At 36.5% G+C, this 26,490-nt stretch overlaps 1 protein-coding gene across 2 annotated transcripts in view; it reads left to right on the top strand.

Moving 5' to 3' along the window:
• OSBPL8 (oxysterol binding protein like 8) overlaps positions 1 to 26,490 on the top strand; it is a 150,258-nt gene that overhangs the window by 66,406 nt on the left and 57,362 nt on the right. For both annotated transcript variants that reach the window (XM_080810442.1, XM_080810443.1), the window contains one exon: positions 6,794 to 6,931. In XM_080810442.1, coding sequence (XP_080666568.1) covers positions 6,794 to 6,931 — 138 coding nt within the window. The remainder of the gene's footprint in view (positions 1 to 6,793; positions 6,932 to 26,490) is intronic.

The following is a 26,490-nucleotide window of genomic DNA, read 5'->3' on the forward strand; positions in this document are numbered from 1 at the left end:
TCATTTAGCAAGTATTTATTGACAGTTTTAGGCCAAGGGGTACAGATGAAAACAAAGTGAATGCCCTTCTTGAGCTTACATTCAAATAGTCTAAAATTGTACAAATGATGTAGGACATCAAAATGATTTTTTATATTTTGCAAATCCTATCGTCTGCATAGTTGTTAATGTTCGCAAATGGGGTAAGAGAATAAATAGGAAAAAAATCCGAAATTTTTTCTAAATATACAGTATATTCTCTATATTGCTATTTCTTTACACTCTCACTTCAACGTTCTCAAAATCATAAACGGTAATACCTCAAGTAGTAAGGAATTAGAGATAGATGCAACTAAATTTGCACTTCTCAAACTATTTTCTTCAGATACCTGTTACTGAATGAATACTGAAACATACTTTAATTCTATTAGTTGTTCTTCTCATAATGTATTTTAAATTAGCCTAAAATGTACTGATGACTCATCCAGTGAGTATGTGTTGAACCTACCACTCAAGAACATGAATCTTTAAAATCCCTCATATTCAACCATGTGCTCCTTCTCTCCTCTATCCCTGTTGCCTGCCCCCAAGAAGTGATGACTAGATTTTATGTTTTATCATTTGCTTTTTAAAAAATGTATTTTTTGATATTTTTGAATTCCATACGTGTCACTAAGTTCTGCTTGGTTAATTTTATGAGTGATATCATGCTGTATGTCAAATTCTAGAACTTGTTTTTTGTGTTAATATTGTTTTGGGGTATACCTACAGATCTGTAGGTATACAGATATTCCTTTTCGGTGCTGTAAGCTATTCCATTATACACATATCTATAAATCCATTTTATTTTCAGTTTATGAATATTTAAGTTGTTTTGATTTTTGCTCTTATGAACATTCTTGTTGTCTCTTGGTAAATGCATATAAGAGTACTATTTCTAGGTATAAACCTAAAAGTGGAATTGTTGGACCCATAGGGTATGCTGAAATTCAGTTTTATAAGGTAGTTCCATATTGTTCTCCAGTATGTTTGTATCAGTTTATTCTCCAGCAGCAGTGCTTAAAATGTCTCATTGATTCCCATCCCTATCAGCATTTGGTGTTATCAGACTTACTAATTTTTGTCAGTTTTACTGAGTTTAAAATATTTGCCTCATTGTGATCTTAGTTTGTCTTTTTCTGGTTACCAGAGAGGATGAACATCTTTGTGTATATTTATTGGCCATTTGCATTTCTTCTTTCGTGAACTCAGTGTTCAAGTCCACCCCCCCCAATTTTCCTTTTTCTTTAATTAAAAATCTTTTTTGTGTTGAGATACAGTTGACAAATTTATATTAGTTTCAAGTATACAGTGATGATTCAGTATTTGTATATTTTGCAAAATGGTCACCACAGTAAGTCTAGTTAACATCCATCACCATACATAGTTACAGATTTTTTTTTTCTTATGATGAGAACTTTTAAGATTTATTCTCTAAGCAACTTTCAGATATGTAGTATAGCATTAACTAGCTATAATCATCATGCTGTACGTTTCATTCACATGACTTATTTATTCTGTAACTGAAAGTCTGTACCCTTTGATTCCCTTCACCCATTTTGCCCGCTCACTACCCCTCTGTTTGTGTCTGATCTAGGAACTTGGTTTTGTTTTGTTTTTTAAGATTTTATTTGTTTATTTGACAGAGATTACAAGCAGGCAGAGAAGCAGGCAGAGAGAAAGGGGGAAGCAGGCTCCTTGCTGAGCAGAGAGCCCAATGTGGGGCTCGATCCCAGGACCCTGAGATCATGACTGAGCTGAAGGCAGAGGCTTTAACCCACTGAGCCACCCAGGCGCCCTGGAACTTGGTTTTTGAACTTGGATCGTACCATATTTGTCTTTCTCTGTCAGACTTATTTTATTTAGCATAGTTCCCTCAAGGTCCGTCCATGTTATGAATGGCAAAATTTCATTCTTCTTTATGGCTGAGTAGTAGTCCATTCATTTGTCAGTGGCAAGTAGGTTGTTTCCATGTCTTGGTTATGGTAAATAATACCATGCTATGGTGAACATAGGGGTACATTTATCTTTTCAAATTTCTGTCTTCATTTTCTTCAGAAAATTATATGGAATTTGAATTGCTAGATTGTATAATAGTTTCTATTATTAACTTCTTGAGGACCCTCCATGCTGTTTTCCATAGTGGCTACAACAATTTACATACCCAGCAACTGTGCACAGGCAGTCAGGTTTCTCCATATCCTAGCCAACCCTTGATATTTCCTTTCTTTTGGATAATAGCCATTCTGATAGGTGTGAGAATATAGCTCATTATGGTTTTGATTTGCATTTCCCTCATGATTAGTGATGTTTAGCATCTTTTCATGTACCTGTTGGCCATTATTTCTCTGGAAAAGTGTTTATTCAGACCTTCTGCCCATTTTTAAGTCAAAATTGTTTTTTACTGATGAGTTGTATAAGTTCTTGATGTATTTTGGACATTAACCCCTTATGAGATACATGACTTCCAAGTATTTTCTCCCATTCACTAGGATTCCTTTTCGTTTTGTTGATGGCTTCCTTTGTGGTGCAGAAGCTTTTTAGTTTGATGGGGTCCTGTTGTTTATTTTTGCTTTTGTTGCCTCTGCTTTTGGTGTCAGATCCAAAAAACCATCACCAAATCTAATGTCAGTGAGCTTATTGCCTGTGTTTTCTTTTCTTTTTTTTTCTTAAAAGATTTTATTTATTTATTTGACACAGAGAGATCACAAGTAGGCGGAGAGGCAGGCAGAGAGAGAGGGGGAAGCAGGCTCCCCGCTGAGCAGAGAGCCGGATGCGGGACTCGATCCCAGGACTTTGAGGTTATGACCTGAGCTGAAGGCAGAGGCTCAACCCACTGAGTCACCCAGGCGCCCCACCTGTGCTTTCTTTTAGGTGTTTTAGGGCTTCAGGTCTTACATTAAAGTCTTTGATCCATTTTGAGTTAATATTTGAATATGATGTAAGGTAGTGGTCCAGTTTCACTCTTTTGTATGTGGCTGTCCATTTTCCCTAGTAATACTTATTGAAGAGACTGCCCTTTTCCCCATTGTGTATTCTTGGCTCCTTTGTCATAAATTAATTTGACCATATATGCATAAGTGTATTTTGGGGCCCTCTGTTCTATTCTATCGTGTCTTGTTTTTATGCTAGTACCATACCGTTTTGATTACTTTGATTATTGTTTTGCTTAGCTCTCTTTTATAGTTTGAAACCAGGGAACATGATGCCTTCAGCTTTGTTCTTCTGTTTCAAGATTATTTTGATTATTCAGGGTCTTTTGAGGCTCCATACAAATTTTAGAATTTTTTGTTTTATTTCTGTGAAAAATGCCACTGGAATTTAAAAAAAAAATTTAAGATTTTATTTATTTATTTTAGAGAGAGAACGTACGCGTAAGCTACAGGAGGAGTAGAGGAGGAGGGAAAAGGAGTGGGGAAAGAATCCCAAGCTCAGCATGGAGCCTGATGTGGGGCTCAATCTCATGACCTGAGCTGAAATCAGGAGTTGAACACTTAACGGACTGAGGCATCTAGGCACCCTGCCATTGGTATATTGGTAGGGGTGGCGTAGAATCTGTGGGTTGCTTTAGGTAATATGGATATTTTAAGAATCTCATGTTCTACCGACTGAGCTAGCCGGGCGCCTAGTATGGACATTTTAACTATTAATTATTCCAGTCCATGAGCATAGACTGTCTTTCCATTTATTTGTGTCTTCAGTTTCTTTTATCACTGTCTTATAGTTTTCAGTGTATAGGTCTTTAATTTACTTGGTTAAATGTATTCCTAGGTATTTTATGCTTTTTGATATATCCCTAAATTTTCCTATTGAATTGTTGGTCTTTTTCTAATTGATTTATAGGGTTATTATTATTATTTTAACATTCTGGATACTAACCCTTTGTTAATTGTATATGTTGCAAATATCCTGTTTTTCTTCTTAACTTTTTATGGTACCTTTTGATTAAAGTCTTAATTTTAATATAGTAGAATTTATCAGTTCTTTGTTTTTTGGTTAATGCTTTGTTGTGTCTTTTTCAGGGAGTCATTCCCTACTAAGTTTATGAAGATACTCTTTTTTATATTTTCTTCTAAAAGGTTTTAGGTTTTGCTTTTTATATTTATGTCTTTAATTTTCGTAAAACTATTCTTTGTGCATGGTATGAGGGTAGGACCTAATTTTCCAATACTCAGTTTTCCTAGTATCATTAATGGAGTACTCTTTTTTGTTCCCTACCTCTTTTGTGTGTCTAGGCTCAACATATGCATGGGTTTGATTATGAGAGCTCTCTGTTATGTTCTTTAGGTCAGTTTGTCTCTTCCTACATCAGTACCATGCTTTTTTTTTTTTTTTTTTTTTTGACAGAGAATACCAGTAGGCAGAGAGGCAGGCAGAGAGAGAGGGGGAAGCAGGCTCGCCGCTGAGCAGAGAGCCTGATGCGGGGCTTGATCCCAGGACCCCGGGATCATGACCTGAGCCGAAGGCAGAGGCTTTAACCCACTGAGCCACCCGGGCGCCCCAGTACCATACATTTTTAAATTTACTAAGGATTTTTAGGAATTAAATGGATCTTGGGTTTAGTAACCAAAGGAGCTGCTATTTACTTTATGATAATGAAGTTTTATAAAAGTATAAAGTTTGTTAATGGGTTCCTTTGGCAAGATTCTATTGAGCACCTTCACTATGCCAGAACCGTACTGGGATTGAGGATTTATGCAAGTATAAGGCAGACAAAAATCCCTTCTCATGTGGAGCTTATGGTCTAATGGAGAACGCAGACAATAAACAAACAAATGGTATAATTTCAGACAGTGATAGCTACAATGAAAATCATGTTCAGTGAAGTGACAGATATAATTGCGGCAGAGTGCACAATAACCAAAAAAAATTTACAAGTTGTATTGGGAACTTATTTATCACAAGTACCATGAAGAGCTTTTCTGAAGAGATGACATTTGAACACAGATAACAGATGATGAGAGGGGTCAATAGTGTGAAAGTCTGCGGTAGGAGTTTTCCAGGTAGAGGGAACCAGAGAGTTAAAGGCCCAGAGACTGGGCAAAATGTCATGTTTTGAAGAATACCAAGAATGCCATTACAGCTAGAGCCAAGTAACTAAAGAGGAGTGTAGTAAAGAATGAGATTGAAAAGGTAACGGGGGGAAGGAGGACAGCCATTTCCGAGTTCTTAAGCCATGGAATTTATTGCAAGTATAGTGGGAAGCCATTGAGGATATTTCTGCATGGTGCAGATCTGATTGATGATTTACAAAGATTGTTCAGGCTTCTATGTAGAGAATGAATTCTACACAAGCAAGGACCAAGACAGTAAGTCTGGAGACTAAGTAAAAATCTGTTGCTGTGATCCAGTGGGAAAGCAATGGTAGCTCAGAACAGAGTGGTAGTTGTGGAAGTGAGGAGAAATAAAAGGATTCCGGATAAATTTTGAAGGTAGACTACAAAGATCTCACAGATGAATTGGATGTGAAACATGAAATAAAGAGGGAAAATAGAAGACTATATCTAAGGTTTTTGGCTTAAGAATGGGGAGGGGAGGAAAGTAATAATTCCACTAACTGTTGTGCAGGAGAGGTAGGTTTAGAGAATAAGCAGAATCAAGAATTATGCTCTGGATAAATTTGAGATGTCTATTAAATCATAGAGGTTATTTTAAGGCAGGCAATTGGACAAGAGATATAAATTCAAGAGTGTATAGATTCTTTTTTTTATGGACTTGATGGGAACATAAATTTTTTATATCTTGGGTGTTAAGGGGAGATTTTTTTGAATTTTTACACTGAAATTTATAGGGCTAAAATATAATTTTTTAATGATTCGAATTTAAAGCAACTGATTTAGAAGATATGGTGATAAAAATGTGAACATGAAATTCTGGTTAAGTTAAAAATTAAATCTGTAGTGAAGACAGAATCATTCTCCCTCAAGATAAACCTAAAGTTTTTGTAGGCAGAAAGCACAGAAATGTAAAATGAAAGGACATGGAGACCTTAGGGTGCTGTGGATTTGGTCACAGTTTACCCTGTTCATTCACTGAGTATGTTTCTCTTTTCTGTCCTCTCTGCATCTGGACATTGTTTATCTTTATTAGTAGCTTGGCCAGATAGGTGAATAACAGCCTTAAACACTATTTAAATTGATTATTGGGGCAGCGAGCTTTTAAGAGATTAGACTTTGGAAGCAAATGCTGAGTTGGACATCCTATCTCTATTACTTAGTCTTAGGCAAGACAGTCTCTGAATGAACCTCAAGTTTTTCTATCTCTAAAACAGAAATCATACCTACTTTTCATGAAAATTAGAAATTAGAATAGAAATTCTAGTGAATGTAAATATTTTATGCTGCTGTTAATTTGTATTTTTTCTGATTCCTAATGAAGGTTGACTCTCTTCATGTGTTTCTTGACCATTTGTATTTCTTTTATGAAATGTGTCTCTTGTTTATTGCTTTATTGGCAAACATGAAAGAGTTAATAGAACAATGAAAAGTCCATAGTAATCTGGGAGTACCTTTCATTATCAGTTGACTTATGTATTTTCATTTTTATAATGTCTGTATTTTGTATAATTTGACTCTTACATACCTATCAATTTCTCTTGGATTGATGGCAAACTACAATTAAAAGAACAAAGCAATTAAGCAAATTAAAGTATGGAATTGGTAAAATGAATATAACCATTGAGGCTGTTTCAGTCTTAGTTCTAGTCCATGTTATTAAGTATGCCATTTTGTAAATTATAACAGAAGTACTAATTCTTTTTTCTTCTTTCCTTGAGCTGTGGTAGCAAATAGTGACGAATCTCAACTTCTGACACCAGGAAAGATGAATCAGCGCCAAGGGAAAGAAGCTTATCCAACGCCAACCAAAGATTTGTATCAGCCATCTTTTAGTCCAGCAAGTCCTCATAGTCAGGGTAAGAAATTGTGCTTTTAATTTTGTTGTTGTTTTAAGGGGAGAATGACATTTTAGGTCTACCATAACTTTTTTCTTATTTTGGTTTTATGGTGTTCTTTTCATTTGTTTTGGTCATCCATTATACTCTTGAAATGAGTTTATTTTCCTTTAAAGTCCTTTTAATTCCTCTTATATTCTCTGGTGTACTTGGTCAAGTTATACTTTTTTTCTAATTGAGTGACTCTCAAACTTTGTGGTCTCAAGACTGCTTTACAATGTTAAAAGTTATTGAAGACCTCAAAGAACTTTTACATGGGTTAACCTATTGATATTTATTGTAAATTAGAATGAAGAAATTTTTAAAATATTTTAATTCATTTAAAATTATAATAAACCCATTACAGGTTAATATGAATAACATTTTTATTAAAAAACAGCTATGTTCCTCCTTCTCTTTTCCTAAAAAAAAAAAAAATTGCTCAAATTTGGCACTTTTGACATTTTGGGCTGGATAATTCTTTGTTGTGGGGGGCTGTCATGTGTCTTGTGGGATATTTAGCAGCATCTTTGGCCTCTACCCACTAGATGATAATAGCAGTTTCCCCAGTTGTATACAACCAGAAATAGCTGTAGACTTTGCCTCATGTCCCAAATTATCTTTGGTTGAGAATTACTGTCATATAATTTTTGCAAATCTCTCTAATATCTAGCTAAAGAAAAGACACCTGCATTTTCATATCTGCTTGTGCAGTTCATCTGTTAGGATGTGATGATTTGATTGAAGTATATGAATAAAATCTGGCCTCAGACATACATGTAGTCAGAAAAGGGAGAATTACATTAATAGCTTGATACATAATTGCAGATAGTCTTTTTTGATACTACACCAAAATTTGACAAGTGTTAGTTTTTAAAATACTGGTTGCAAGATGGAATCTGAAACATATCAATAATCTTTTCATACTCTCATAAAGTCCATTAATCTATCTTGAACTTTGAATGGCTTTTTACTCATGCATGATTTTTTAACATCATGCATTAATCATTTGGGAAGTAGTTGCTTACTGAATTATGCATATCTATTAAGTGGTGACACATTTTAAAATACAATACAAAGATGTGCTTTATGCATACTTCCCTTGTCATACAGAGTATTAAAACCATATGTACTCAAGATTAATAATATTTAGTGTTTCATCAAGAACATCTATAAGTGAAATGGGCCTTTTACTTTAAGTGAATGGCAGTGAAGAAATCAGTGACTACTAAAGTTTGGTGCTTCTGCCTTGATTTGTGTTAAGGTGCCAGCGGTTTTACCCAACATTGCTTTTGTACCATCAGTACAAATGTCAACACAATGAATATGTATTATGGAACAGTTTTAACCTTGCAGACTCTCTAAAAGAGTCTTGGGGACTCCCAGGGATTATGGATCTCACTTCCTAATTCATAATTGATAAATTTTGTATATTGAATTCTGCTTCTTAGTAAAGTTTATTTAACCAAATGCTTTGAATTCTTGTGGTACTACAATAGCCATGGTGGAAAGACTTCTGCTTTTAAAACTGAGCACTTAAATTTGGTGTTTGAAAGCTAATAAACACTGATGTGTCTGTTTTTATGCCAATACCATGCCGTTTTGATTACCATAGCTGTTTTATAGTTTGAAACCAGGGAGCAAGATGCCTTCAGCTTTGTTCTTCTTTTTCCAGATATTTTGATTATTCAGGGTCTTTTATGGTTCCATACAAATTTTAGAATGTTTTGTTCTCTTTCTGTGAAAAAGTGACATTGGAATTTTTTTCTTAAAGATTTTATTTAAGAGAGAGAGCATTGCAAGGGGTGGGGAGGAGCAGAGGGTGAGGGAGAGAGAGGGCAAAAAGAGTCCCAAGCAGGCTCCACTTTAAAATACTTTATAAAATTTAAATATAAATATAAAATATTATAAAAATAAAATATACCCAGTACTTTAAAAAATTTAATTTGGAGTCTTAACTATCACAATATCTCTGTATAATTAGTCAGGTTTTGGTGTCATGACTTTATATTATTTTTTAAAGATTTTATTTATTTGAGAGAGAGCGCGCATGCATGCAAGCTGTGGGGAGAGGCAGAGGAAGAGGGAGAAGCAGACTTCCCAAGAGCAGGGAGCCCAACGTGGGGCTCGATCCCAGGACCCTAGGATCATGACGTGAGCTGAAGGCAGCCTTTTAACTGACTGAGCCACCCAGGTGTCCCAGTGGTGTTGTGACTTTTTGAATTATTCTTTGAAAGTAGGATTTAGTTACTTCTTTTTAAATGAATATTAATTGGTAAATAGTAAGTTACATGATCATTTTCTACTTTATTTCAGTGGAAAATGTTTTCCTAGTCAAGTGGTTGTTGGAAAATTTTTATTTACCATTTTTGGAACTGGAAAAACTTTATATAAAAACAAAAATAATGACTATGTTAACGTTTATTAAATAGTTGAATATATTTTGGAAAGTTAGCATTTTTGTTGCCAAAATGCTTTTTGAAGCTTGAAAGTGGATATATGGTACACACTGGTATAAATAACCTTCATTAAAGGATGTAGCTTATGTGGTTTTTCCATTCTGTGCACCACAGTTTTGACTGTAATAGATTCATCTAATTCATGTCTCTGTGCACTAGAATATTTAGAAGAATTCTTTAATTTGGGACTTAATGAAGCAAGAAAAAGGTTAGTTACTAATAATTAAAACTACCCTCATTTATACTTACTGTGAACATTTTCAGGCAAACGGAATTTGAGAGAGTAGTACAGTGAACACTAATATACCATTAGGTAGATTTAAGAAATTATTAACTTTTTTTCATGTTTGTTTCATTTATTTGAGGGTAGGGCTGGAATATTTAGAATAAGTTATAGACCTCATGATGTTGTACCCCAAAATACATAATGCAGTTAAGAACCTTTTTCTTATATAACCATTAAAACCTCTATTTAAAAGAATTAGTGATAATTACTTAATATAGGCTGATACCTAGTCTATACTCAGATTTCCTCAGTTGTTCTCACATCTTTTAACAGTAGGCTGATCCAAAAAAGGTTCACAGATTGTGTTTGGTTGTTATGTCATTGTATTTCCTGTAATCCCAAAGAGTCTCCTTGTTTACTTTTATTTTTTCTTGTTGTTATTGACTTTTTTTTTTTTTTTAATAAAACTGGATCAATGTTCCTATGGGATGTTTGACTTTTTACATTGGATCACCTTATTGCAGGATTATTTCTTTTTTTTTTTTTTATTGCAGGATTATTTAATTTGTTTTCCTATCTTCTATATATTCTGTAAACTGAAAGTTAAATGCAACATTGATTACATTCAGATTGAATATTTGTGGGGAGATTATTTTGTAGGAGATGTGTATTGTGGGGGAATGTATGCTGTATTACATGAGAATTTGCCTCATGTTTGATTGTCTCACTGTTAGTGACTTAAGATTGATCAATAGATTCAGGTGGTAACAGCCTTATCCTCTTCATTGAAAATTGCATGCTTTCTTCCCTTCTGACCCTAAAGGAAAATAGATCAGTTGGCACCTGGTAAATAGTCTTTTTCCCCATCAACTTTTTCCTTAAATGTGCAAGCACCCTTTGATGACCATTTAGTCAGTTAAAATATTAGGAGTTGAAAATGGTGATTTTCTGATTTTGTCATTCTTTTTACATTTGTTACTAAAATTTTTCTATAAAGAAGAGATAATTGTCATAGAGTTGCTTGGTAAACATTGGAATATAGTTCCTATAGGAAAGGCAAGATAAACGGTTGTTTCTTCCCGAGAACCTGTTTTTAGATGATGTAAAGTTTGTTTCCAGTGGTGACACATAAGTTTTTTTGTCCCTTAAGGTTTTTGTTGTTTTTTTTTAAAGGTTTTATTTATTTGACAGAGAGAGATCTCAAGTAGGCAGAGAAGCAGGCAGAGAGAGAGGGGGAAGCAGGTTCTCTGCTGAGCAGAGAGCCCGATGCGGGGCTCGATCCCAGGACCCTGAGATCGTGACCTGAGCTGAAGGTAGAGGTTTTAACCCACTGAGCCTCTCAGGCGCCCCTAAGGGTTTTTTTTTAATATGATAAAGAACTTTATACCTTTTAATATATTCATTGTATTTCAATTATTGGTAAAATGCAGATGACAGTAGTACCTAGCACTAGGCACTATTATAAGGCTTAAAATGTTAATACATATGAAAAGCCTAGAACATAGCTTGGTAAATAATAACCATTCATGACAGCTGATTTAATAAATAACAATTATTACTATTATTATTATTTTAAATAAATGATTCTTTTGGGTTGAAAGCTGATACTTCAGTTGTTGTAGTTCAGCATCTTACAGAGGCTCATTTAGAGATTCCTTCAGGATGGATGCCCATGTAAACCTCTCATTTTTGCATTTAAAGCAGTTGCAGTGTCAGTTATATCTTGATTTGCACCTAAATGTTTCTGTATTAGTTATGGGTAAGTTAATATTTGTGGAATGAATTATATACCGAATGTTCTTATTTATTAAAGTCAACCTGTTGACTTTGTGTAATGCAAAATATCTCCCTCTGGTTTAACTACTGAAATTTATGTAATAGTTTCCAAGTGTCAAATTTGTTTAAAATATATAAATTAACTTTTAAAAAAATATTTATTTATTTATCTTAGAGGAAGGAAGAAAGAGAGTGTGTAGAATGGGAAGGGGGAAGGGCAGAGAGCGAGGGAGAGAGAGAATCTTAAGCAGACTCCCTGCTGAGTGAGGAGTCTCACACAAGGCTCAATCTCACAAGCCTGAGATAATGACCAGATCATGACCAGAGCTGAAACCAAGAGTCACTCAACAGACTGAGCCACTCAGGCGCCCCGCTATCCATTAACTCTTGATTATGATGAGGATAAACTGCTGGAGGAAAAGAGCAAATGTCCTATGAACCTCTTTGAATTGTCTACCATGTCTCAAATACTCTTGTTTAGTATTATCAGCTTCTGAATGGAAAGAGTTAGACTCCCAAAAACTTATTGACAGTAATAATGACTAACATTTAATGCTTTTTACGTCTCTAAGTACTTTTTACACACATTACTTACTGGAATTCTTGCAAGAACCTTATGGTATATAAATCATTCTCCCTGTTCACAAGTGAGGAAATCGAGCAATTGGTAAGGGTAATTTCCTTGCCCCTGTTCACACAATTAATATATGATAGAGTTCAAATTTGAACCTAGATGTGATTCCAGAACTTGTTTGGTTTTTTGTTCTTCTTGTTCTGTTTTGTTTGTTTGTATGTGTACATGTGTGTTTTTAGTTTCAATGAATTAGTAATTGGATTTTTTGAGGCTCAAGTTTTCTGAACTTTTACCTTTGGCTCCCGTGTCTTTTGATAGAACCCCATTATGTAGTGAATGCTTTTGTGGAGATTTTGATTTTTCTTTTTCTTTCTTTCTTTTTTTTTTAATTTATTTATTTGTTTTAATACATATAATGTATTTTTATCCCCATTTTACATATAAAATATGTAAAAACATATTTTTACATATTTTATATGTAAAAATACATATAATGTATTTTTATCACAGGGTACAGGTCTGTGAATCGCCAGGTTTACACATTTCACAGCACTCATCATAGCACATACCCTCCCCAATGTCCATATCCCCACCACCCTCTCCCATTCCCCCTCCCCCCAGCAACCCTCAGTCTGTTTTTTGAGATTGAGTCTTTTATAGTTTGTCTCCCTCCCGATCCCATCTTCTTTCATTTTTTCTTTTCCTACCCCCCCAGCCCCCCCACATCGCATCTCCACTCTTTTTTGGCGGGGCGGGTAATATGTAACAGTGCAATTATGAAGCGTGGTAAGTTTATGTTTTATAAGAAATTGGCCAAACTAGTTCCAAAGTTGTTGTACCATTTTATATATCTGTTAGCAGTGTATGAGCATTTCAGTTGCTGTGTATTCTCAACCTTTTTTATTTAACCGTTCTTTTGAGCATGTAGTGGTATCACATTGTGGTTTTAATTTGTATTTTTCTTACAACTTGTGATGTACATCTTTTCACATACTCATTGGCCACTGGTATATTTGAAGTGTAAGTTCAGAGTTTTTACCCATTGGAACAACTGGTATGTTTATCATATTATTGAGTTTTCAGAGTTCTTTGTGTATTTCAGTATCATGCTTTGCTAGCTGTGTGTGTTATATTTGCTTCAAGTTTTGGCATATCTTTTCATTGTACAAATGATTTATTTAAAAAAGCAGGTGTATTTTAATATTGATGAAGCCCAGCTTATCATTTTTTGCCCTATGATTCATGCTCCCCCCCCAACTAAAGAAATCTTTGTGTACCCTAAGGTTGCAGAGAACATTTTCTATGATCTCTTCTGAAAGTGTTACAGCACTAAGGCTTCGATCTCTTTTTGTTTTCATTCTCACTACTACATCTTAAGCCAGGTCCTTATCATTTCAGACCTATGTTACATAGTACCACACCCTCCTGATTCTATTAGGATCTTGCCCTCCAGTATACCAGGTTCATCTTTCTTTCTTTTTCTTTTTTTTAAAGATTTATTTATTTTAGAAAAAGAGTTTGTGCATGTGTGCATGTGGGGCAAGGGGCAGAAGGAGAGAATCTTCAAGCAGACTCCCTGCTGAACGAGGAGCCTGATGTGGGGCTCACTTCCATGACCCATGAGGTCATGACCTGAGCCAAAACCAAGAGTGGGATGTTGAACCAACTGAGCCACCCAGGCTCCCCTCAGGCCCATCTTTCTTAATAAAACAACCAAACAGAAAATTACTGTTTATGTGTTAAGGTGAGATTGTAATGGGAATGGGGCTTAAGAGATGTATATAGGCAGAGAGTACATAGATCCTCTGAAGTAGGTCTCCAAGGGAAATAATATGAATAAAGAGAAATAGAAAATTACAAATGAAAATACAATTTTTAATTATTCAAGCTTGTAACAGAAAGCTCACTAGATTCCTCCATTTCTGTCACTCCCATTTTCAAAAAGTTGACAGTTGACTTGCCTGAAGCAGTGGCTGCTGAGTCTGGCTGTGTCTGAGAATCACCTGGTAGCTTTGCTTAGATACAGATTTCTATTCCACCCTTATAAAGTCTCTAGGAGCTTTTTTTTTTTTTCCCCTCGAGGGCAAGACCATGTATTTATAAAGCTCTCCAAGTGTCTCTGTTGTAGTAACATTTGGACAAGTAGTCGAGAGCAGAAAATCCATATTCCATAATCTGGTAGTCAGGACTCTTAGTTTGTCTGATTTTACTGTACCTTTCAAATTCCATTTTGTGTTTCCCTTCCTCATGAACCCAGCAAGGTAGCTTGCTTCCCTGTTCCCTAGCTTGGCTATGCTTTTATTTATCCTGGTTCTCCATTATGGAATGCCCTCTCCCTTCCCTTTGCTTATCTGAATACTTCTCAAATACTAGGGTGCCATTAGTAAAAAATGGCCTCAGAGTAAGGATCAGATTAAGAGTGCTTCTGTAAGATTTTATGTGGAGACTTCAGGAGGATTTAAGGCATTGTCTCTTGGATTCTTTCAGCTAGACAAAGGGCTTCAAAGGGTCTTAAAACTGTACCTTTTAGAAAGTCTCAGCTAGCCAAAAGAGCTTCTGAGGCTCTTAAGTCTGCTGTCCTGTAGCACCATGACATAGCGCTAAGTAGTGAATGGTCTATCTCAAAGAAATTTGTGGTTGTGGCATCTGTTTCACTGAAGTTATTCTAATAAAATTCATAAGAAACTCACAGTTTTTACAAGAATGGTGCTAATGGAAGCACCACCAGCTTAGATGGAAAAGGATAGTCCTAGTTCAGATAAGTAGAGCCTTTGCGTGTGTGTGGGGGGAATCCCAGTCTTGTGTGGGCATGAAGCAAGCTAAGAAAGCTCCACTGTTGCAAACATGGACCATTTCTTTTTTTTTTTTCTTTTCTTTTTTTTTTAAAGGATTTTATTTATTTGGCAGAGAGAGGTCACAAGTAGGCGGAGACGCAGGCAGAGAGAGATGGGGAAGCACGCTCCCTACTGAGCAGAGAGCCCAATGCGGGGCTCGATCCCAGGACCCTAGGATCACGACCTGAGTCGAAGGCAGAGGCTTAACCCACTGAGCCACCCAGGCGCCCCAACATGGACCATTTCTTAAGAAATAGGGAGACTGACTCACAGAATGGAGTGAGGAGCCCAGAGGGCAGAGTCTAGATCCACAAAGGTCTATTTGCAAAGAACATGACTGTGTTCTGCTCAAACTGCTAATGACGTGTGCCCAGCAAATTTCACAATTGCTAGCACTGTTGTGCCTTCTCTGTAACTCATTATCCTCTGCATCTTTTGAACTCAAGTCTTCATTGCAGTCCTATCCCTGGATTCCTGCAGTGGGGCAAATAAGTTATCTTTTGAGGTGATAGGATTTTGGTTTAAGAGGAGCTATCTCTGATGAGCTATATGTGAGGAAGTAAACCTAAGGAGTATCATTTGCACTTGAACGTGGCTTAAGTAACTAGATCCTGGCCTATGATCCAGTGCTATAATAGGATGACATTTTGGTTAGGGGGAGATGATGAGTGTATTTTACATGTGGAAGGAATGTGAAGTAGGTGGACTGTGGTGTATTTCATTTTCAAAGATGACTGCAATAATGTCTTTCATCTTATATGTCTTTTTTTTTTTTTAATGTGTCCTTGCAACTTGCCTATCAAGAAATGGACTTTATTCTTAATCTACCCTAACCCCCATTCAATCTAGAATGGCCATGTGACTGCTATGACCAGTAGAAATGACATTCTAGGACTTTTGAGACCAGACCTTAAAAACACCTGGTAACTTCTGCTTTTGCATATTAGAGGAAGCCAGCTTCCCTGTAGGAACTCTCACTATCCACATACTACCATGCTGTATGGAATCCCATACTGGCTTGCCCCCACTTGTTGTAGTCATCCCAGATACATGAGTGAGGAAGTTGTATTGGGTGTTCTAGCAGATAACTCTGTGAATCAGAGATAAGCGCCCCCAACTTACCTAAATTGCAGAATTGGGAGCAGAAAATTTAGTGTTCTAAACCAGTAAGTTTTGGGTAGTTTAAGGTATAGTAATAGATAACCAAAATAGTAAGCAGCAAAGAGTGATTAGAATTACATTTATAATTTTGGAAGAATATAATATGTATGAAAAGATTCATTACCAGACTGTAATGTCAAGGTGAGGTGTATATAGCCTGGATGAGAGTGACAGTGGTGGGAATTTAAAAAGAAAAAAAAAAAAAAAAAAAAGATTTGTCAGGTATTAGTGATTGCTTGGATGGAGGTGAAAGTGGAAAGAGTGAAGAAAGAATCAGCAATAACTTCTAGATATTTTGCGTGGGAAACTAATTTAAAAGTTCACTAAGATAGGGAACTATGGAGGAAAACCAAGTTTGGGGGAAAGATGCTGGGAACTCCAGTTTTGGACATGGTGAGATTTGGACATGATGAGAAGTATGTTAGAGCTACTATGTGGTATGTTAAAGAGGAAATTGGCTTTATTTATTTATTTTATTTTATTTTATTTATTTATTTATTTATTTATTTAAGTTTGGGACTTAGTAGAAACTTCTGCACTGGAAATGCAGATTTGGAAGTCATCAGCATAGAGTAATTAAAGACATTTAAAACAATAATGTACATCAGTTGAGAGATTCCCAGACAGTATTGTTTTTTAAATGAAGTAGAATAGAATCAAAAGATCAGAGCTTATCTGATCTGTGAAATTTTTATTTGATAGTCTCTGTGCTTACAAACACACTTGATTAAAATATATTTCTTCTTGTGGGTTATAAAAAGTTTGGGAAGAATTGAAGCTTGAAAAAAGTAGTTGGAATACCATCCTTTAAAAATGTCAACATTTAAGGGTCTGAAGGAGAAAGAATTGGTAAAGGAGGGTTGTATCCCAGAAGAATGAAACAAATGGTTTTATGAAGGAGGGGGAAGTGACCTATAGTTTTACATATAGTTCAGAAGTCAAGTTAGTTAAGACAGCTGAAAAATTATCCATTGACAAGATGTCATTGCTTGCTTTCGTGAAATCAGTTTTAGGGACAGTGCTGAAGGCAGAAGCTGATAGCAATAAAATTTAGTAAGAGAGATAAGGAATTGGAGACAATTCAGAAGGCAGACTCTTTGAGGAATTGTGCCCTTGAAGGACCAGAAAGTATATGATAGCTAGAGAAAGATATAGGGCAAGAAGGAGATTAGAGACAGGAGATATATTTTTTTTTTTTAAAGATTTTATTTATTTGACAGAGTGAGATCACAAGTAGGCAAAGAGGCAGGCAGAGAGAGAGGATGGAAGCAGGCTCCCTGCTGAGCAGAGAGGCTGATGTGGGGCTCGATCCCAGGACTCTGAGATCATGACCTGAGCCAAAGGCAGAGGCTTAACCCACTGAGCCACCCAGGTGATGAAGTTCTAGAACCTAGGTGAGTGAGGTTTGGTGGGCTGAGGTCCAGAGCCGATGACCAAGAAAGAATTCTTGAGACATCTTTGGTGCAAAATGGTGGTTTATTAAAGCACGGGGACAGGACCCTTGGGCAGGAAGAGCTGCTGCCCTGGGTTGTGAGGATGGCAGGTTATGTACCCTGCGGTTGGGGGAAGGTGAGGGAAAAGGGGGGTTTCAGCGGAGCTTTCATATGCTAAAGAGGGCCTACGAGGTGCAGGGATACCGGAGGTCTTGCGGCTTGATCAATGTTGTCTTTTGGCAAGCCATTAACATCAAGATAGTTGGGAGATTCCTGGTGGGATGTCACAATCCTGCTATCAAGCGTCTTTGTTAGTGAGATTTAGGTATAGAAGAAACGTAACTTTACTTACTTTTCCTTTTACCCCAGCCTCCCTCAGTTTTGTTTATGGAGGGGAGGGTGACATTAAAGCTTGAGGAACTGAGTTATTTGCCTCTGGAAATTGTGCTATTGATAATGTAACTTCTTTGTTTGTAGATCTCTAGGACATTTGTAAACCAAGGGAGACTCCTGTCCTGCAGGATTGTGATCTCAGCAAGTTAACTATTTGTTTCTCATTTATGGCAGTCAGGGGTGCCTGAGGAATGTCACATATATTACCGAGGGGAGGGGAGCGGGTGGAGAGGGGGTGCAAGGTGCCAGCTTTTGCTTTGTCCTCAGCCAGCCTCCTGCTCCCTCATCACAGGCGCCCTGAGAAAGGAGATATTTGAGCATGTCCAAACATTGACGGGATAAAGTCAGTAGAGAGAAATACAAAACATGTGAGTAAGAGGGGAGAATTAATAAGGTAGGTCTCAGAGGAGGCAGCAAGGATGGAATCTAGTGTGCAGGTGAAGGGATTGACAGGACTAGGAATACAGCTGGAAAGTAGATGAACCATGATAGTGGGGGGGCTGTTCAAACCTCAGTTGAGGTTAGTATTAATCTGCCTTAGTGTGAGATTTTCTTCTGTAAGGTTGGGCTTTACTAGGTATGTGCAATAAAAGTAATCGTGGCAGAGTAAGTGTGGGATGCTGGCAGGGGAGTGGAGGTTTAATGGGTGAGTTTGGTGAATGCTTTGGTGAGGGGGGGAGGTCTGTAAGGAGGAAATGTCCAAATTAGTGGACAGCTTAAAGGCATTGTGTAAGTAAGTGGTTGTGGGGCTGAGGCAAGGGTTCTCCAGCAGATGAATACTGAAATGATGACAGAATTGAGGGTTAATGTAAAAGGAAGAAAGGTGTAGAGAGTAAATGTCATTGTCATTAAACTCCTCATTGACAGCTTGTCATTTTTTTTCTTTTCTTTTTTCTTTCTTTCTTTTTTTTTTAAACTATTCATCTATTCCTAGCACACATAGTACCTGGGACATAGTAGATACTTTAGTGTCAAGTAAATGAATGAATGTCTTTACTGAGCACCTTTTATGTGCTAGTCCCTACTCTTCTGAAGCTCTAGTCTCATTTTTTAATGAATAGGTGCAAGTTTGGAGGTGATATTCACGTACTAAAACCTGTACATGAATCTGACATGAGCCTCACATATAATACTGTTCCTGTGTATGCTAAAGAGAGTCTTACAAGAGAGTGGAAGAGCATGCATCAGGAAGAAATGGCATTTATATTGATCCTATTTCCTGGACTCATGCTAACAGCTACCATTCATCAAGCACTTACCGAATTTGGCTAATATGCTAAAAGTTGTATGTCAAAACTATACAGAACTGTTGAAATAATATGGTAAGACATAGGCACAGTTACTGTATCAGTTTTACAAGTGAGAAAACTAAGGACTAAAGATGTTAAGAAATTTGTTCAAATTCACAAAACTCGTAAATGTCTGAGGCAGTTTTCAATCTCAGGACTGTCAAAGTCTGTAGTCTTACTGCACTCTACTGGAGTGAATTACAGTGTAAGCTATTTTCTTTTTTTCTCATGCTTATGTGTTAGAAGTTTATATTGCCAGTGCTTTAGGATGGCAGAGATTCTGATTGTTTCTGTTTCCTAGCTGAGTCTTCTTCATGCATATTGATTCATACCAATTTAATGTAAGTCATTATCCCTTAAAACAGTTGTTAAGTTTGTTTGTTTGTTAGTTTGTTTGCAGAGTGGTTTCCTTTCATTGTTTTAGGATTTTCTTTTCTTTTTTTTGAAGGAGATAGGGAGACTGATTCTCCTCACTAGAGCCCACGCACATCAAGGTAGTCTTTTATTTGTCATATGTTTAGGTTATGGTAATGAATCAGATTATTCCAGAAGTTATTTATGTGTCAGATTTTGTACCTTATTTAAAGTTAAGTATACCAATTTACTTAAGAATTTTTTAAAACTTTAGTATGATTACAGTCTCTTAAATGGTTTGGTAATTTGTTTTATGATGACTTCTTTGACCTTTATTTCAACTTGTCATCAAGAAAGAAAGATCTGTCTATTTATTAGTCTGTTGTCTGCCTTTCTCCCCTCTACTTTTGAATAAGGGCAATGCCAAGGGAGCCTAGAAACTAAATTAAAGCACATCTCGTGGATACTCTGTTTTCACTATTTGACATTTGAGATTGTTATCAAAGCTTGATGAGTTACTATAATTCATCTTGTAATTCTTTGGTCATAAAAAGCTATTTTGCATGCTTTTAGTTTTACAAAACCGTCTTTGAGTTGTAGTGCTTTATAAGAGATCATAAAATGTTGCTTTTTAAAGGAGTCTATTTCAAACTAATTTTATATGTTTAAAATTTAAAAACTTTTAAAACTGAAAGTTACTACTTAATGTTACCTGCTTAACGATTTACCAAAAGGAATTTAGACCATGCTTGCTTTATCTAGACTTGAATTAAAATGTGTATGCTTAGTGTTCTGTTTCTCTTATCCTTCAGCAAATTCTCTTAACCCTGCCAAGTCCCTTCACTTGAATTCCCTGGTAGCATTAAACATGACATGATGGGTCTATATCTACAACTTAACAGAAAACTTTAAAGTAAAAGGGGGATTTTCTTTGCAGAGTTTGCTAGTGTGACGATGTAGTACCAGATTCCCCAGGGTGACAGTTTTAGACCTCGCTGGTATAATCTCAGGTGGCACCTTCATTAAAATGGTTTATAGACAAAAGGAGACCAAGAAGTCAGTTTCCTCCATGAATCGAAGCAATTCTTCCTTCCTTGGTAAGATATTTCTAGGATCAATTCATGAACGTTTGAGACTACACACACATAAAAAATGTGTCTTGAATATATGTGTTCTATTTCATGAAAAGTGTTTTATCTGAAAGAGTACTTAAATTTATCCCCAGTACTTTTAATTGTTTTTCTCCTAAATGCCGTGCTTTGGTTTGTAGCCATGGGTTGTTTTCATTACAGATAGTATGCGTTAGAGGTATCTTAATTTTCTTCTGAGATATTGAATCCTTACTGTTAGATTTTTGAAGTCATTTCTTAAGGCACAATTGTTTTTTGTTTGAAATTTCTTGTGTTCGGATAGTTGCTTCTTAGAGAGGTATGAAAGTATCTATTAAGTAATGAGAAAAGGATATAATATTTGGCAAATTAAAAAAATGAGAGTGAAGTATTTTTCTAAATCTCTCTTGTGAAATGTTGCAATATGTATGTTTTTCAAATGTTCCTATGTAGGGGAAACTGAAATACTTTGAAAACATTTATTGAAAAGTGAGAATGAATAAATTAGCTGTGTTTTAAACATCTTTACAAAGATGAGAGGAGTCTGTCTTACCCTTGCCAGGTTTTATTAATTGCTTCCTATTAAAGCAGTAAGATGAACATAAAGAATACTAAAGGACACTTTTTTCTTTATATACGCTCTTTGTCCGTATATCTAAATTATATATATGTGTGTGTACGTATATATATTTATTTAAGGGGTGGGTGTGTGTGTGTGTGTGTTTACTTAAGATAACATTAAAGAATTATCAAGTACCACTTGCACTAGTTTCTCAGCTCTTTTCTGTTGGGATTTCCTCCTATTTGTTTCCAGAGTCTGAGAGGTCGAGATTGCCTTCTTAGCAAGAATGGTAAAATAGTTTCACCTATAGAGTTAACAGCTACAATTTTCCTTTCCTTATTTGAGGCATGGAGACGCAAGTTTTCTGTATTGTTAGTAAATATATAACATAATAACTTAATGTACCAATATTTGCATAATTTCTGAGAAAAGATAAACAGTTTCATAGAAATTTTTCTGTTTTCATTTTGGTTGTTGTAATTTTGAACATACGTAGGTTTTATTTAAGAACGACACAGTGAGACAAACCATAAAAGACTCAATCTCAAAAAACAGACTGAGGGTTGCTGGGGGGAGGGGGGACGGGAGAGGGTGGTGGGGAAATGGACATTGGGGAGGGTATGTGCTATGATGAGTGCTGTGAAATGTGTAAACCTGGCGATTCACAGACCTGTACCCCTGGGGATAAAAATACATTATATGTTTATTAAAATAATATTAAAAAAAAAAGAACGACACAGTGAAGATTAGCAAACTCCTGTTTTGCAGATAAAGGAAGGGTTTGTGACAGATGGACAAATTCCCCCTGGGGACTACAGGATTTTCTAAGGGACTCATGCTAGCTGGCCTTTATTCCGTTTTGTACAGAGTTCTGTACTAGAAAGCAGAAACAAACCAGAAATGATATTCTCAGTCCCAATTTGTAATTGGGAAATTTCAGGACAGGCAGTAGGGAAACATAAGGAAGCATAAAAACATGTACGTGAGCTTCACATTATAGTTTGAGTAATATAGCAAACTAGACATTCAGAAAAAACCCTCTTAGTAAGAACATCAAAATGATGGATGTGGTGGGGGTTTTTTGTTTTATATATATATATATATTTTAACATTTTTATTTATTTATTTGATGGAGATCACAAGTAGAGGCAGACAGAGAGAGAGGAGGAAGCAGGCTCCCCTCTGAGCAGAGAGCCCGATGTGGAGCTCGATCCCAGGACCCCAGGATCATGACCTGAAGTGAAGGCAGAGGCTTTAACCCACTGAGCGACCCAGGCACCCCTGTATTTTTGTTTTTGTTTCTTTTTTTTATACCACTTTATTCTAACCAGAGCACTTCAGTGTTAAACATTGGTGAACTATGTTCCTTCACTAATTCTGAATTGCTGTAAATGTACAAGTTCTAGCAGTTCAACGCTTAGATTCAGTCATCTCTGACACATGGTAGATTTCATATAATGAAAATACCTAAAGTAATTAGTGCAGTATACTGAACTGATCAAAATAAAATGAACTTAGGGAAACAGCGTTGCAAGATTATTACTAACACACTGTACGTAATACTTACGTTACAAATTACTCATACATTGTTTATCATGGTTCTGGCCATGTAGGAACAATGAGACCCCCTTCCTTTCAAAGGGGGAGAAAATGAAAAATTAGCTCCTTCAGCAACTACATTTTCTGTACTTTTAAACAACATAAATATTACAGAAAAGTAATGAACATATTTGGAGACTGCAGTGCAGAACCTTATTTATAGTACCACTGAAGATCAAACTTTATATAACCAAGTTTTGAATGTACATAATTGTTAGTGCCTTGACTATATTATGTCCAAAGAGTACAAAAACCTGCTCCCTGTCCAACACAACAAAACCTATATAGTGGCCAGCTCTGATTAAACAGAAATCACAGACACCTGATTTGTTTCATTTCTGTTGAAGAGCTCACATGTTTGAAGGGAACACTGTCCATTAAGGTGCACTTAACACTTTTCATATACCTAAAACAAGATGAGGATACATTTGACTTTTTTTTTACCCCACTAAAAATACCAAGACTAGTTATAATTTCCATTCCATTAATGTTTGTTTTCTCCCCCTGAAGATGTGGGACTTCCTTATGGTTAATTTGTTAAAATGTGGAATGTTCATCTTAAGTACGCATACTAAGAGAAATTACCAGTAGCCTGAATACTGTAGCTAAGCATATATATCTGTAGAATCTCCTTCAAAAAGAGTGTTTTTGAAAAACCTAAATTAATAAGTTCCAAATCTTTTTCATAGAGCTGGCTGGTTAACTCTGGATTTACATCGTCATTTGTCTCTATCCCCGGTATTGAGAAATGATTCCCCCTAAACATCCAAGGAAACAAACAAGCACACACAGTGCACATTCCCCACTTCTACTTCTGAAACATTAGTCAGAGGGTCACATACGTGTTATTAAAAATTAAGCTCAAAACACTTAAAATAATTCAATATTAGAAATTGACTCTGTCATAAGTCTCTTCTTTATGGAAGTCACACTGGGCCAGTTAAGTGCTCCATTTCCACTCTCATTAACATTTAGGAAGCAGAAGAATATTCCAGCAAGTTCAAACTGGAGGTTTAGTTATCCCAACACTGACGCCTAGTTGGCTCTCTGGGTTCAGTAGACCTACTCCTCTTACTCCGACAGAATTTGCTCCTGGATTCATTCATTCATTCTTTGGCCACTTTTTAGCTGCTGCCATAAATATTTCATTTACATTCATCAATGTTTTAGCTCATGTCTCCCTGAGTAACTATTGTCATCTACACAGGACTGTGCTTCCTAGAAATCGATAGCTCTTTCATTTGCAAGGTCAGCCTTGTTTCCTGATAAAGCTATTACAGCATTAGGATCGGCTTGCCTCTTAAGTTCTTTAATCCATTTTTTGTTCTGGCAAAGGGCTTGTCATTTGTGATATCATCTACAACTATGGCTGCTTTGTTCCTCTCTAGTACATTCATGCTATGTTATCGTTCTTGCCAGCTGCATCCCGTATTTCAAACTTTACTTTTGTGCCATTAAGACACACAGTTTGGGGAGCACCTGTGGTGGCTCAGTCAGTAAAGTGTCTGACTTCAGCTCAGGTCATGATCCCTGAGGATCATGGTTCCTGGGGGTTCTGGGATTGAGTTCTCCATTGGGTTCCCTGCTCAGCAGGAAGTCGGCTTCTCCCCCCACCCCATGCTGTCTCTCTCTCTCTCTCACGCTCTCTCTTTGAAATGAATGAATGAATGAATAAAATTTTGTTTTTAAAGTGCAGTTGAGGGGTGCCTGGGCACCTCAGTTAGTTGAGCATCTGACTCTTGATTTTGGCTCAGGTCATGATCTCAGGCTCGTAACATGAAGGCCTGAGTCACTCTGTGCTCAGTGGGGAATCTGCTTGAGATTCTCTCCTTCTCCCTCTGTCTCCTTCCCCCTACTCGTTCTCTTTCTCTCTCTCTCTCACATAAATATTTTTTTTTTGTTAACTCTTTAAAAAAAAAAAAAAGTATGGTTGAACTGTCAACAAAGTAAGGGAATTAGCAGGTGGAGTAGAATTATTGAAAGTGAGAATCCAGAGAGGTGATGAGTTCTGGAGCCAGCATTTGTCCTGACTAGCACTTGCTACTTTCTGAAGGTCCAGAGCTTGAGTTTAATGAGAAAAAGGGAGAAAAGGTCTGTGGCCCATTAATGATGGAAATTTGGATTAGAGATGTCTCCATGTGATAAAAGGAGTCCTTCTTAGTTTTTTGTTTTGTTTTGTTTTGTTTTTTTAAACAAAAAAGGACCTGAAAAACATAGCCATAGAGGAGGATGCTGGTGTATTTGCCTATCTTGTTTGTAACTCCAGGTGGAATGGGTGAGAGAGGGACTCTTCTTTGAGAAGCACAAACATATACTACTGTAGGCTCGGGGCCAGAATTCAATCTCTGGGGCAAAAAACAAAAACACCCTTCAGTTTAGTTTAAAATGATCTTGAGTTATTAGTATTCCCAGGTGCCTGGAAGAATCAATGCAGATACTTGTTAGAGGAGAGGTTTAAACACATGCCTCCAGAAATTACTGATTTTTAGTTATGAGCTCATGTATAAACAAAACAAAAAGATAGCATTTTGATGTGGAAAAATCAGTAAACACATGAGGTAACAAGCCACCATCAGAGGGCATCTGCATAAACTACTTGCCATCCAGACCAGCGTCTGCACCAATTAAAATTACAAATGCCAGAATGTGATTTGATGGGTTAAAGACAATATTGAAAGATAATGCTGGGAATCTTTCAGAAGGATGAATGGGTGGCTCATTCAGTTAACTGTTTGACTCTCCATTTTGGCTCAGGTCATGATCTCAGGGTTGTGAAATTGAGCACCACATTGGGCTCCATGCTCAACGCAGAGTCTGCTTGGGAGTCTCTCTCTTCCTCTCCTCTTGTGTGTGCATTCTCTCTCTCTCTCTCTCTCTCTCTCTCCCTCTCCCAATAAATAAATACAGTCTTTTAAATAAATAAATAAATAAATAAATAAAGGGTGGAAGACAACAACCCTCTGATTAAGGAGGCCTCACAATTCCCAAGCAGGAAATCTAAACATTAATAGTTGTTGGTTTTTTCTAAGATTTTATTTATTTGAGAGAAAGCACAGAGGGAGAGTAAGAGGGAGAAACAGACTCCCCATTGAGCAGAGAGCCTGATGCAGGACTTGATCCCAGGACTTAACCTGAGCTGAAAGCAGACGCTTAACTGACTGAGCCACCCAGGCACCCTAAACAGTTTTAATGCTGTTTTAATGCTAAATAGTTTTAATGCTGATACTTGACAAGACTGAGAGATGAAAAGTAATGAATTAAGTAAGCATTAACTTAGTATTAGGAAAGTAATAGAATAAACACAAAGTAGATAGAAGGAAGGAAAGAATAAAGATAAGAGGATAGATGTAGGTGAGAGCAAGAAAGACAAAGTTGATTGTTTGAAAAGGCTAATAAAAGGTATCAAAACTTGAGCAAGATTAGGGGAAATAATCATGAGGAATAAAAAGATACAACTAGGGGTGCCTGGGTGGCTCAGTGGGTTGAGCCTCTGCCTTTGGCTGAGGTCATGATCTCAGGGTCCTGGAATGGAGCCCGGTATCAGGCTCTCTGCTTGGCAGGGAGCCTGCTTCCTCCACTCTCTCTGCCTGCCTCTCTGCCTACTTGTGATCTCTCTCTCTCTCTGTGTCAAATAAATAAATAAAATATTTTTTTTAAAAAGACGCAACTAAAAATATAGGCAGGTGTTTAAAAGATATAAATAACTCTAGCCAGTAAATTTGAAAAATTTTTAGAAAGATCGTACTTCCCAGAATTTATTCAGTAATAGAAA

This window comes from Martes martes (assembly GCF_963455335.1).
Source record: "Martes martes genome assembly, chromosome: 8".
Taxonomy (NCBI): domain Eukaryota; kingdom Metazoa; phylum Chordata; class Mammalia; order Carnivora; family Mustelidae; genus Martes; species Martes martes.